Source organism: Peromyscus californicus, unplaced genomic scaffold (genome assembly GCF_007827085.1).
Source record: "Peromyscus californicus insignis strain IS unplaced genomic scaffold, ASM782708v3 Scaffold_6__1_contigs__length_162567912, whole genome shotgun sequence".
NCBI lineage: Eukaryota > Metazoa > Chordata > Mammalia > Rodentia > Cricetidae > Peromyscus > Peromyscus californicus.
Genome location: NW_026294584.1, coordinates 55,825,388 through 55,840,396, shown reverse-complemented (window position 1 = coordinate 55,840,396; position 15,009 = coordinate 55,825,388). Strand labels below are relative to the sequence as shown.

General features: G+C 38.5%; 1 protein-coding gene across 1 annotated transcript; it reads right to left on the bottom strand.

The window, feature by feature from the left end:
- Positions 1–9,907: 9,907 nt before the first annotated feature.
- On the bottom strand, positions 9,908–15,009 carry LOC128099533 (olfactory receptor 2A1/2A42-like). Its single transcript, XM_052721497.1, is given in 4 exon segments — positions 9,908–10,257; positions 10,443–10,529; positions 10,532–11,037; positions 14,924–15,009. Coding segments are annotated over 4 exon segments (1,029 nt in total).

Sequence of the window (15,009 nt, the reverse complement as noted above, 5' to 3'; positions counted from 1 at the left end):
CTGGTTCTTACAGTCTTTTATCTTCTTCCCCACAGATCCCTGAGCCCCCAGGGATGAAGAGATCCCATTTAGGGCTGAGTGCCTAGCAGCTCTGAGTATATGTAACTTCATAGGGGCAAGGACCCAGACTCAGACAGTTTTAAGGAACTTTTCTAGAAAGCCCACAGCAAACAACTGGTAGACCCACTGATACTAAGGTCTCCAGCTACAAATCTCTGGTTCTTATGGGCTGGGCAGCCCTTGTGGCTTTTTGGTACCCAGGACAGCTTTAGGGGAGATCATGGATGATACTCTGGTTACAGTTTCATTATCTTAGAATATTATCTTCTCTCGTTGTGACAGGGGAGCTTCCTTCCCTACCCCTGGAATTCCAGTTCTTTCCTCTTGTCTGGCCATTTAGATGACTCTCCCAGTGCTGCAGTCACATGCTGCATCGGCCATGACACAAAAGCCCCATTTAGAGACTGTGTAGAAGGTATGGGAATTACATGGCCTACTCTCTATGTTTGCCTGTTCTCAGATATGAGAGTAATTGTTAGTTCGTAATTTGGAAAGTTATTATGAGGATTTGAAAAGCTAATATTGTCAACTACTTAGAACCGTGGCTCACCAAGAACTCACTAGAGGAGTGTGTGAGTATGTGTATGTACATGTGCAAGATGTGTGAGTGATGTACTTGAGAAGAGATATGTCTTGGTTCTGGGTCTTATCTTGATGCTCCATTTTACATAATCTCTACTGCCCTAGAGAACATCATTCATACCTATGTTTTGAATGCTATCTGCTTCTCCAAAACTCCAAATTCCTTGACAGTCACACTCAAGGACCAGTACAAGGAAGGAACTTTCATCTATAATCTCTTGGGCTCATCATGACCTGTATTAAACTGAAAATTCCGTAATCAATACATGCTCTACATTCAGTTAGGATAGGCTTATTCTTAATTTGATACATTCAGTTAGGATAGGCTTATCTTAATTTGATCATCCTGATAAGAATGTACTACATTATCCTATTAAGTAAAGAACACTTGGAGTTAGATTAGATATGAGAGTAATACTTACCATTTTCCTAATTTTGCTTTCATAATGGGGACGGTGGTTAAAAAGAAGTGGATTTGTTAGGATGATAAATGAAATTGTCCCTATATTACATCACAACATACAATGGAAGGTACAGCATATTTAATAATAATTCTAACTATTAGTATTTTTTATTAAGACACTTTATTCATCCGATTACCTCTGGTTGGGTCTTTCTATCTTTATCTTATATAGTCATCAGATTTCTCTGGAGAAGTAAAGCTAATAAAATACATGTTATTATAAGAAAGGATTTATTAGATTGACTGAGACAGTCAAAGGCTGAATTGTATCCCAGTGGCTCTTTATGAGCTGGAGAGAGTATGATGAGTTGGTAGCTACTCAAGTCAAAAAACCAAAGGCCTCAGAACAAGAGATTGACATTGTAGACCTGGGCAAGCCAGATGGAGGCCAAAGGCATGTGTTACCCACAGAGAGCTGCTGTTGACCCACTTCTTGCTTTCAAAGGCTGAAAAAACCCAGAACCCTAGCCTATTGGTTGAGTGAATCATCTCTACTCAGGCATAGATGATTATCCACCACAACAAGGTGGTGGAGGGAAATGTCCTCCATACCAGTCATGTGAGCTTATTTTAAATTCTGTCAGTGATTGTTCTCTGTACACTTACAACAATACATATGGTCTGTTATCTCCCCATCACTCATGTAAAGTTTTTAAAAAGTGATCACTGAAAAGAATTGACTAACAAAGATGAAAGTTCATTCAAACAAATGAACATGGACAATTTTGTTAGTGATTGTCAACAGAGTTGTAGAAGTTGCCATTGGTCATGGCAGTTACCATTCCAGAGACAGATGTGCATCAGAGGAACCTGGTGATGGAAACTTACTAGTATCAATGAGGAAAGTGGCTGTGATGAAACAGACAATGGATCTCAGAAAAAGTGATGGTTAAACACACACACACACACACACACACACACACACACACACACACACACACAAACACACTAAAGGATATTCATTGTAAATGAATTGTTTCATAACATTGAAATGTGTGGTTGATATATTGTGCACCCCAATAAACTTATCTGGGGGTCAGAGAACAGAACAGCCACAATATTAAACATAGGTTTAGGCAGTGGTAGCACACGCCTTTAATCCTAGCATTTAGGAGGCAGAGATCCGTCTGGATCTCTGTGAGTTCAAAGCCACATTGGAAACAGCCAGGCATAGTGACACACACCTTTAATCCCAGGAAGGGATGGCAGGAAGCAGAAAGGTATATAAGGTGTGAGGACCAGGAACTAGAGCCTTTTTTAAACTTTTAGCTTTTAGCAGCAGTTCAGCTGAAATCCATTTGGATGAGGACACAAAGGCTTCCAGTTTGAGGAAACAAGATCAGCTGAGGAATTGGTGAGGTGAGGCTGGCTGTGGCTTGTTCTATTTCTCTGATCTTTCAGCGTTCCCCCCAATATCTGGCTCTCGAGTTTGTTATTAATATGACCATTTAAGATTCATGTTACAGACATGGTCAAAATATGTCATTAAATAAATACCAATTACATTGGGATGTGCTTGGACTGGATCTGGAATATCTGTTGCTTACACCTTGCGTGCTAAAACTGTACCAAATTCAAGTCATTCCTCTCAAGTGAAAGGGAACAAGGCTCTACAGAAATAATTTATGAGAGCTCCAAGAGAGTGTTTAGCCATTGAACATTTGAAAGACAATTAATTTTTACTCTTTTTAATTTAATTTTATTCTATATCATACTGAAACCATCTTACCTGACACAAATGAATCAGGCTTGCCAATGAGTTGACAGAAATGAAAGGGAAGGGAGAAACTAAAGAATACAGTCATAACCAGTTCCAAAATGCAGCACACGGACCTTCTTTTATACTTGAAATTATACATCTTGTATGTATGCTCAAGTTGCATGTTTAAAAGTTGGGCTCCTGATGACTCATGGGTGATGCAGCGTCTCCATGGTTCCTAACTAAATATCTAAGACTGGAATAATCGTTTTTTAATGCCTGAACAAACTTGTCAGGACTAGATGGAGCCTGTGTTTTGAGGAGTAAAAACTGAGTGCGATGGGCTGATGAACTCAGTTTTAATATTGGGGGAGTGAGTCATGCAGTGTTACTAGAATAACATCTATTTTTAAATCTTTTGTTCAGTTGAAGCCTGGGATGGTTTACTTCCATGAAGTAATGAGCATTTGGTACAACTAATATACTTGGTAAAGGCCCTCTCTGTCTCTACCAAGGGCTGTTTCCTGCCCCTGCTTCAATGCCCCCATCTCATCGTCTTTGCCTAGATGGATCTTTATTTCTCCCTGTCCTCTTTTTTGATGTCCTTCCCATTTCCCATTTTTCCATGTCTTTCTCCTACAAGCTTTCATTCACAAACAGTCTCATTTGTTTCCAGGATGCATCTACACAGTATGTCTAGGGACTGTCAATAGTTACAATATTTGTGTGGTCACAGAGAGGGCTTCAATTACTTAGGAAGTCTCCATTCAGATGAATTGTCTTAAACAACCTTAAAAATACTATCTTATAATTCATAATAGCAATACTCTTTGGCATCCCACTTGTCTGGAGTATTGATGCATTCTTTCTCAACTCTGTGAGGCCAGTCAGGACTGCATGTGTCTCAAAACTAATTTCTTCAGAATTTGCACTTAAAAGATGCTGTCAAGGGCTCTGAATAGTTCAGCTGTTAAGAGCATTGCTGCTTCTAGAGAGGATCTAGGTTGGTCCCCAGCACCCACATGGCAGCTCACAAACTGCCTTAAACTCCAGTTTCTAGGGATCCACTACCATATTCTGGCCTCCTAGGGCACTACGTTCATATGATGCTGTTAAACACGGCAAAACACTCAGACACATAAAATACAAATACATAAAATATTTTAAAAATATGAAAAAAGGTGTCCTTATATTGAAAAAATATATTTGACCTAATATGATGAAATTGTGATTATATTTGATCATACATCATGCCTAGAACATGGCAGCTTATTACATATTATCTGACTAGATATCAATTTAGTTAAATATGAGGAAATAAAACACAAAAGAAGCTATACACATTCTTTCCTGAGTCAAATTCTCAAGCAAAGGAAGCACTAAAATACATTGCAGCATAGCAAAGAAAAGGAATGGACTTTGGGTAAAACATGCAATTACTGCTTGTATGATCTTGAGTGTATTTCTTTTCCTTTTCAAGCTTCAGTTTCCTGTATGTTTTTAAGGAAAAAGCATGCATCACTTATTTTATTTGGTATGGTGAGGACCAAATATGATAATTCATAGTCCACACTGAGCACATTCATGGTGCAGTGAGAACTTAAGAACCTCTACCCATCATCATCCTTTAGCTACTCCTTAGACAGTTCATGACTATATGGGCCTCACATATATGGCCTCTTTACAATTCATGGCACTCTGTGAATATCACACAATTCATTGGCCATCATCTTATAAAAGCCAAGTCTTGGTTATAATAATGTAAGTTAGCAAGGTAGATTTTTTGACAATGTATTCTTCATTCTCTGAACTTCAACAGCCATAAGTTTATTGCTGTCTTGCTGTAGATCTTGTTTACTATATAAAATAAAGGTTACCAAATTTTATATGGCTGGTTATTAGTCCAAGTGTCTTATACCTGTAGATCAACCAACCAAGGCTAAAAATACATTGAGAATAAAGATTACCTTTATATTGAACATCCATAGGTCCTTTCTTCATCCCCTCTTCTCTTCTTCCTCACCTTCCCTTCCCCATTCTCCCTTCCCTCTTCTCCCCTCCTCCTTTTATTCATCCCTATCTACCTTTCTTCCTCCTTCCTTCTTCCTTTCTCTTCTTCCTCCTCTTCCTTTTCCACCCTCTTCTCTCCCACCTCTTTCTCTCTGGACCTCTTTATATTGCCTGAACTGATCTAAAACTCCTGGATCAAAAAATTCTCTTCATCTCAGCCTCCCAAGTGACAGGGATTACAGATGTGTGTCTCTGAGCTAGTTGTATAACTTGTTCTTACCACTTCCTAAATATAAATACAAATATATGCACATGCACACACACGTACACACACACACACACATATACATCTTATGTCTTAATAATTGCACATATTATTTACAACATATTAGGTATTATGAGTATCTAGTAATTATTTCAAATATATAGGAGGATGTATAAAGGTTACATGCAAGTAAACAACCATTTTATAAAGCATATTATAACATCCATGGATTTGGGTATTTTCAGAGTGTCCCGGAATCTAACTATGTGGATTTCAAGAAATATAGTACACCTTGTGGGGTGGTAGTGTCACTCGGATTTAATCCCAGCACTGGGGAGTCAGAGGCAGGTGGATTTTTGAGTTCAAGGCCAGCCTGGTCTAAAAAGCAAGTTCCAGGACAGCTAGGGCTACACAGAGAAGCCTTGTCTCAAGAAAAAAAAACAAACAGAAAAGAAAAAAGAAAAGAAAAGAAGTGAAGAACTCACTTAGATGATTGTGACTAGTATGTTTAAACAGGTTAGCATTGACTTTCCCCATCTATTTCAGTACACATTGGTGAGAAATGAAATTCCTTACCAATCTTGGTTATGTAAGTGTATTAACAAAGATGAAAAACTACAAATTGTCTGGGCAGAATTAGTGCTAAACTAAAACCAGACACCCTTGTTGGCTTCCATATTAGGATGGAAGGATCTCAATAGGGAAAAGCCTGGATGCTGACACAGATCTTGTCTCCTTTTAGCTTCTGTGGTTCTGCAGAACCCTGGCATCTGCTCCTGCCTGAGATGTAGTAGCATCCTCAGAAAAGGAGGCTTTATTCTCTGAGGGCTTAGCCTAGTTGGCAGCAACTGAGGGCTTAATGGAATTCCTGGGCTATGAGATATAATGCATGCCTACTTTTGTAAGGAAGGAGAAAAAAATTCCACAGTTATCTATTTCTATTTCTGTTCTCATCCCCAGCAGGACACACAGCTAGTACACAGACAGTGTGTTGTATTTCAAGGTGTAAAGAAATTATGGAAGTTGGTTAAGGATGCATAGAAAAGATCTGGGGAGCACAAAGAGGGGTCTGAATGTTCCAGAGGGGTGTTTGAAGAAATATCTTCCCTAGGAGAGTATTTTCCAGGGCACAAACCACCAATGTAGGTCATCTGTCAGAAGTGCCCGATAGCCTTCACTCTGAAAGGCAATAGATGCTGAATTCAGAGACCATTCTTTTCCAGGAAGACAGTAGCCTATGCAAGGTGGCTTGCTTTACAGTTACTATCCCCCCAGGGAAGATGGAGATACCTGCTGCTAAAGTTATTTTTGTTTTCAATTGTATTTATTCTTGATATTGGACGTGAGAGTTAGAAACTCGACATCTAGACACTGTAAGATTTATAAGGTTAATGTGTTTATTACACTGTGATTTTATTTTTCTGGGGTTGTAGGATAACCCTGACAGGAACTCCTAAATTCACATCAGATTTGAAGACTTGCTTATCTATGTATTTATGACAAGAAACACATTATTTTAGGGAAGCCAAAAATACTCTTAATCATATCTAAAATATAATGCATAGAAGGCAGTTAATAAACACTTCATCTCTTTTCATAACCAGGTGTTCTGCCACTAATGGAGGTAAAACTCCTGTGATATTACAGAAAAGCTCTAATTTGGGGGCACTAAATTTTTTTTTACTCTGTATACATAAACTATAGAAGTTTTTTGGGGAGAAACATAAAAATTTTCGGATCAAATCAAGGTAAGTATAAAATATCATAATAAATAAACTAAAATTTAGGAATGTATCCTCTAAATTATGTGTTTTTACTACATAAGCAAAATAAGGCAATGTCAGTTTATAAAAGCTATCAGAGGAAACCATAAAATTATACAAAACGTAAACATGTAGAAAGGAATGAAACAGAAAACAAACAGATCTTCATTGAAAGTATTGTTTCCAAATGATTACAAGTCAGCATGTGGAAATCCAGATACTGCCTTGAAAGATTCATTTTATTTTCAAATGTGTGGATATATGTATGTCTGTAATGGGGGATGTGCACCTGAATGCAGGTACCCACTTAAGTCAACATGAAGCCATTCCCAGCCTTCTGTTATTTAACAGAGGTCACATTTTTACCAAAGATGTATGAGCAGAGAAAATATGAGTGATGTAGAAGTCTGATATATATATATATATATATATATATATATATATATATATATATATGAGATTAGAATCTTGAGTTGTAGCTGGTCAGTCAGAAGCCTGCATCGCAACTCAGACTTGTTATGACACACTGAAGTTGGGCAGTCGTGTGAACTGATCCTTTACCTCATGAGGTCAGACTCTGTCTCCTCGTGGAAAGTTTTAGAATCAATCAAAGGACATCCAGCTGGTATCCTTTGAGGATTAGATTGCTTGATTTATGGGAGAAGTCATCACATATTGAGCATCCATGGTTAAGTGCTGGCTGGGTATAAGAACATAAGAGTATGAAATTCACCTTGGTTTTCTCCAGTCCCTAATAAATCTGAACATATAGCTTTCAGACTGTTCTGTAAGGAACAAAGCAGATTATGCACAATAGCATTTTTTCCTGGTCTCCTAATACTAAAAACAAAACAAGACAAAGCAAATGTACTGAGATAACAAGAAGAACAAAATAAATGAATGACTGGCTGAAGGAATGAATAGAATGACCACCAACAAACTATAGTGAATCATAAGTCAAATTGAGCCATTGCTGTCAAAGTTTATCAGGAAGGCAAAGGGAATGAGGCTTCCCTGATGTCTGATAAGACATCATGTCTGTCAGGTCCTGTGGGAACACAAGCTTGCTCTCATCTGTTTTCCACTTTCCCCATGAACTTCAGATTTAACAGTGTTCCCTGTAGCATGGTCTGTGGGTCTGCCAGTCACCAAGAAAAGAGAGATAATTAGAAATTTGAATGCCTGTCCATCCCTTTCAGATCTGCCAAATCAAAATCCATATTTTTGCAAGTTCCCCAGGTGACCTGAAGGTACAAAACATCATTCAGTGAGAAACATTGGACTCTATAGTCCCTAGCAAAGAGTAAACAGTATTCCTACAAAACAGTGATCAAGTGTTAGTTCCACATGCCAGAGATACCGTGGGGGCCACTGCCATGTGGCGCAAGAACTGACTTCACCCACAAAGTGCCATGCTTATCATTTTCAGTAATTACAGCCTCTAATATTGTCAGCCTCTTGCAGGAGATGGGAGGATCTACACCTCTACGTGGTCAGCTTGGGAGTCAAATACCATTGCAGCATTTCGCAGCTGTTCTGCTGTTCTATCAAACACTAAATATCTTTTCCCAATAGTTCTGCAGTCACTCTAAGCTAGGTACAATTAAACACAATATTCACTCCCAAAGAAACTTTTGTGAGAACAAGTCTGTGTAGCCAGAAGTTTCTCCAGTCCTGCCCAGCCCCATGGTCAGGACAAATGTCTCCGACCCACATCCTGCAACTGCTTGGTCCCAAGTAAACACACAGAGGCTTATATTACTTACAGACTGTATGGTCTATGGCTTTAGCTTCTTGCTAGCTTGCTCTTTCATCTTAAATTAATGAATTTCTATAAATCTATATGTTGCCATGTGGCCATGGAGTTACCGGTCTGCTGGCATCTTGTTGCTCCTTCAGGTGGCGGGCTGGCATCTCTCCCACTCTCCTTTCTTCTCACTATCTCTCTTGGATTTTCCCACCTGGATCCATCCTGCCCTGCCATAGGCCAATGCAGCTTTATTTATGAGCCAACGGGAGCAACAGGTATTCACAGCCTATAAAAAGATATCCCATAGCAAGTCTGATGTTCACCAACATGGTGTTATTGAGAAATGCTCTAGACATGAGAATCCATTCTATCTGTAGGCAGGTCAAAAAATATGTAATAGCTCATCATTCTAAATCTTTGTAAAGAATCTTCAAATGGCCCAAGTTATTTTATCTGATGCCCATTTTCAACTCATTTAGGGGACAAACACTCTGCTATACACTAGCTACCAAAACAATCAGGTGAAACCCTTAATTTGTAAATGATGTAAATGATGCTGCAGCTTTTCAGTGTCTGTGTTTTTTTGTTTGTTTGGCTGGTTAGTTTCTTTTGGGACTGGGTCTCTGTGTAACCCTGGTGTCCTGGAACTCGTTATATAAACTAGCTTGGCCTCGAACTCACAGAGATCTGCTTGCCTCTGCCTCTCAAGTTCTTGGATTAAAGGCATGTGCCACCACTCCCAACTGTCTATGGCATTTAAAATTCTCTTCCCTCCTTATTCCTATAGCTCTTGTTTTAAATCCATTCCTTCATATCATCAAACAAATTAACTCAATAATGTGTGAGTAATTTTCATTTGAAAGTGATAAGTACCACAGATAATGACTAAAACACCCAAATAATTCCAGATTGGTCAAGTGTAATTGTGGGAATTGTTAGGTGTATGATATGATACAGGGTTCATTCACTGTGTTTGGATATAGCTTCTTTTTCTTCTGAATCTTATATAGTATGTCAGGTCATTTAATTTGATGAAAGATTGATGAGAAGAATCAAATAAAAAGACTCAGAGAATGAATTAAAATATAATTTCATTTCACAGCTAATCAATTCAACTAGAAAGAAAAATTATGCCTTACAAAAATCTCATCTTCTAGAAAGCCAAGGAATTCGACATTATTAATCCTTCAGGTTAGGAGGAGCTTGTGATTCTATGTCATTAGACACAGATAAGAACAGACAATGAACATTCCTGGATTTAGGAAATATTTGAGATAAAGATTAGAAGAAACTATTGAGACTTGTGGTCCAAGCATCACACCAACTGGGAATGAGTTTCATTGAATAGTGCCCTCCTGAGAGCATCCTTGACTTCAGCGTTCCTCAGGCTGTAGATCAGGGGGTTCAACATAGGGTTGAAAAAATTGTAAAACAGCAAAAGGATTTTCTGCTGCTCCTCAGGGTGCTGGGACTTGGGGGCCATATACATGACGATGACACTGCCAAAGAAGAGCCCAACCACACAGAGGTGGGAGGAGCAGGTAGAGAAGGCTTTCTTGCAGCCCTCTCCTGATTGGATCCTGAGGATGGCCACCAGGATGCGTGTGTAGGAGACCAGCACCAAGCATAGTGGTCTCACTAAGATGAACACACAAGCTGCAAAAAAGACAGTTTGGCTGGGTGGTGGTGGTGCACACCGCCTTTAATCCCAGCACTCGGGAGGCAGAGCTAGGTGGATCTCTGTCAGTTCAAGGTCAGCCTGGTTTACAGAGTGAGATCCAGGACAGGCACCAAAACTACACAGAGAAACCCTGTCTTGAAAACAAAAAACAAAAAACAAAAGAAAAAAATGACAGTTTGGTTGAGTGTTGTGTCAGCACAGGCCAGCTTGAGGATAGACAGGATTTCACAGAAGAAGTGATTTATTTCATGAGTTCACAGAAGGGCAGCCTCAGGATGAGGACTAAATGGACCAGAGCCAGGAGGAAGCTAAATACCCAGGAACTAGCAGCCAGTATACTACACACTCTCCAGTTCATGATGACAGTGTAGTGTAGTGGGTGGCAGATAGCTACATACCGGTCATAAGACATCACCACAAGGAGAAGACATTCTGCGTGTGCAAAAGCCAAGAAGAGAAAGGTCTGTGTCATGCATCCAGCAAAGGAGATGGGCTTCTTTTCATCCAAGAGGTTCACCAGTGTCTGGGGCACTGTGTTGCAGGCATAGGCCATATCAACAAGAGCCAGGTGGGACAGGAAGAAGTACATGGGAGTGTGGAGTCTGGAGTCCAGGCAGATTATTCCAAGGATGGTCCCGTTCGCCAACAGAGTGAACGTATAGAAGAGGGAGAAAAGTAGAAAAAGGACTAGATGAATCCTTGGGCCAAGACAGAATCCCAGTAGGATGAACTCTGTGACCATTGTCTGATTTTCCTCCACTTCACTATGAAAGAGGATGCAGAGAGCTGAGACTCAATTCTTTTAAAACATGTTTTATGAAAGATCTCTTCGATTTTTAACAACATGGAGAAACTATCCGTAAATACCAATAAGAATTTATTCAATTATTAATAGATTAATGATGTTTTTTTAAAAGTTGGACAACTTTTAGAAAAGATATACATCACCAGTGGTCATTTCTTTAGAACCATTGACACAGAAGCATTAAGAACTAGAAAACCATATACACAAAATAATCATGAAACATGGGTTGTGTTGTGTGCAAGGTTATAAAGGAGTTACTGAGGTTTGTGACTGAAACATCACACCATCTTGAATGAATGCAAAACAAGTAGTGAAAAAGCTTTTAAAATGAGACTAATATCAGAAAAAATAATTTGATAAAAATTATATTACTTTAAGTGTATAAATCATAGCTAAAATCTAGAGGATGCTTACACTCAAAATCATAAAACAACATTTTTAAAAAATGATTGGACTCTATGTAACGCAAGTAGACATTTGATGGGTAAGAAAACTCAGGGCCTTCCTCTGGATAGGTGAGACAGTTGTTTAGCTTGAACTATTTAGGGGGCCCCCAGGCAGTGGGATCAGGATCCATCCCTGATGCATGAGCTGGCTTTTTGGAGCCCAGTGCCTATGGTGGGACACCTTGTGCAGCGAGGAGGGGCTGGGACCTGCCTCATTTGAATGTACCAGGCTCTGCTGACTCCCCCTGGAAGACCTTCCCTTGGAGGAGGTGGGAATGGGAGGTGGGTTTGGAGGGAAGGCTAGGGGGTGGGAGGAGGGAGGAGAGGGGAATAAAAAAAATAGAATGAAAAAATAAAAAAGAAAACCCAGGGCCTTTTTTGAATACAAGGTGATGTTTAGATGCATGCATAGAATTTGGAATGTAGTTAGTCATGAGGAAGGAGGAGGTGGAAGTTATTCTAATGACAATGATAGATGATGCTGTGTGCCTACACATTTGTTTGTGTGTATCCATCCCAAATTATTGCTTTGATAATTAGACAGTATCTAATGTTTCATAATTTGGTGCCTAGTCAAGTGGGGCAGTCACAGAATTATAAATACATTACAGAAAAATAGGGTAATTTTGTTTCACCAAATGTATTAACCACCCAGACTCAGTGTGTGTGAGTTCCTACAAGCATTTAAGAATTTGGAAGGTGGCTTGTTAAGTGCCTATATAAATACTCTTGCAGGCAAATTTCCCACATTCTATCTATTCATACTTCTCTTTCTATGTTTCTCTGAAGAAAATTAGTATAGAATAAAAATAAGGAAGAAGTAGGCTGGTTTTGTTGTTAATCTAATCCCTCATATTTGTAACACATACTGTATGTGAAATCCAAAGCACAAGAATTTGCAATTTAAACTAGAAAAACGTTGGCTGATCTTCACATCAATAATTATACATGTTGCAACTTTTCCATAAATAGCAAGAGGAATGATTGTTTTGGGCCAATCTCTAGTTTAATTAACATTAGTACCAAGAGAGAATGTTAAAGAGTGTTTCCCAAGGAAACTGGCATGACAGACAGTCTTTTATTTTGAGAAAATCATTCATAAAATAGACATGCAACTGATGAGAATAAGGTAGAGGTGGAAATAAGACTACATCAGCAAAAACAGGACTGGAGAGTTTGAGCAGGAACTGTCTGAAAACCTGGTGTTTCATGTATTCTCCTGGAGGTGTGGAAGGTAGATTTAAACAACTCAAGAACTCATATGTAGTCAGTTTCATGAGATATTGTATGGAGACAGAGTGTAGTGAAAGAAGGAAGGAAATGTGTTTGGAGTGCAGGATTTGGGCAAGAGAGGCAGTTTTTGGCAGTGCATAAGAAATGACTTCTGGGGAGGGACAAGTGAACCAGTTGGAAGAACCATTCTCGCCACCTGATGAATATCTGCAGTCCTCAAGGATGGGTTTGAGTGACTGCTTATCAATAACTTTACTGAAAATGATCTCCGATTATCTCTTCTTACTCTCATTTCATGTTCTTCGTCAACTGTCAGGTAACAACTTCTTTTCTAGAGCATATATCTCTCTGGAATATACAATTAGCAAAATTCTTTGCAGACATTTCAATTACATTTCAAATTTCAAATAAATATGATTTCAACATGATGGCTTATGCCTTGTTCTCTTGTGATTTGTCTTAGCATGATGATGTTCTTGAAGGGAATTTCCTGAGTTGGATCTAAAATGTGGGGACCAGACCTTTGGAAAGACCTTTGGAATGACATGCTCTTGGGGTTGGCAATAGATGACACATTTATTGTCTTATAAGCAAATGGCCAAATCACTTTGACAGAAAAACAATCTAAGTAATATATATTTAAAATGGCATACAATGATTTAATAGTAGGATAATAATAAATTTGTCTGTGGTTGACAAGCTATCTGAATTAAATGCGTCAGGCATAGAAAAACACTAGGTTGTGATTTTTTTCATAGCAAAAAAGAAATACAGATGATACGTTTGATACATTAGGACTCTTTTGTTACAGTAGCCTATCATTTACTACAAAGCTGGAGAGCAGGCTTTCTTGTTTTCTATATCTGGCAATTGATATATATATATATATATATATATATATATTTGTTTAATGCCAAATAAATGGATAAATGCAAACAAGCCAATAAACCACTAGCTGTTGTTGTCTTAAGAGGTCTGGTTTCTTTTAGAATAAAGTCTCCTGTAATTATTCTAAGTTCACTCCTTCTGCTACAGGAAATGACTCCTACAATCCAGAAAAAATGCATTGCTATGATCCATATTAAAGTAAGATCTTTAAAATGGGATAAGATCACTTGAAGGGTTCACAACATGTTAAGCACTTGAATTTAGTACATGCTAATTTTTATAATCTTTTCCATTTGATAGCTAGGCATTGTATCTAATGTTAATTAAAACAATCAAGTAGAAACAAAGCATTAAATTTCCAGGGTCCACAGGACTTCACATTGAAATATATTCCAGTTCCCAGTGTAAATTTAAAGAATTATTATGATAATATTCATTAATCTGTGTATGTATGACTTCAGAAATTAAAAATTGTCAAACTACAATGGTTAATAAATGATCTGGTGCCAGGCAGTGGTGGCACATGCCTTTAGTTCCAGCACTCAGGAGGCTGAGGCAGGTGGATCTTTGCAAGTTTGAGGCCAGCCTGGACTACAGAGCGAGTTCAGAACAGGCTCCAAGGCTACACAGAGAAACCCTGTCTTAAAACAAAGAAACAAACACAAACCTGATTGCTCTAAAGTGCCAAAGGCAATATCCCAGAAGGAAGGCATTTCTTTATACGTAAATAAAATACCAGAACTTGGTGTATGTCATATTTTAAGAAGTAAATCTTAAGTTTGATAAGCTATCCATTTCTTTTCTATAGTAGCAGGCATGGGTAAAGCAACAATCACAAACCATCTTGTTTTTACTCAGTTGCTTATCTCAAATGAAGGCTACCTGCTTGTAACTACTAAGAAAGAAGTAATTACTTTTCTCTCTTTGATGGGAGAGAGACTTTGTCAAGTTACCTTATAGGGTGAGGATTGATGAGGCAAATGATTTTTCAAGGTACAGAGACCCATTATGGGCCAGGAAGAACTGAAGGTCAGTCTTGCAGGATCATCTATTCACTAATCTTTGAATCCTAGTTAATCATCTGGTTCATACCTCATATGTATCCAGTGCTGAAGGAACGCAAAGTATGACAGACTGATGTTTCTAATGTTATAAAAATGTAAAAATGTGTTTCAGAGCCAAGTGAAGAGGTAAATAAAAATATAAATATTAAATATAAAAATTTACTAAGCAGAAGACTTAGTTATTGGGCATCTCATTCCTCTCCCACTTTGTTACATCACTGACAGCTGGGTCCCTTCCCATACTCTTCCTATAGACACCTCAAAATTCATGGTCTCGGCTCCAGAAAATATGCCATACAT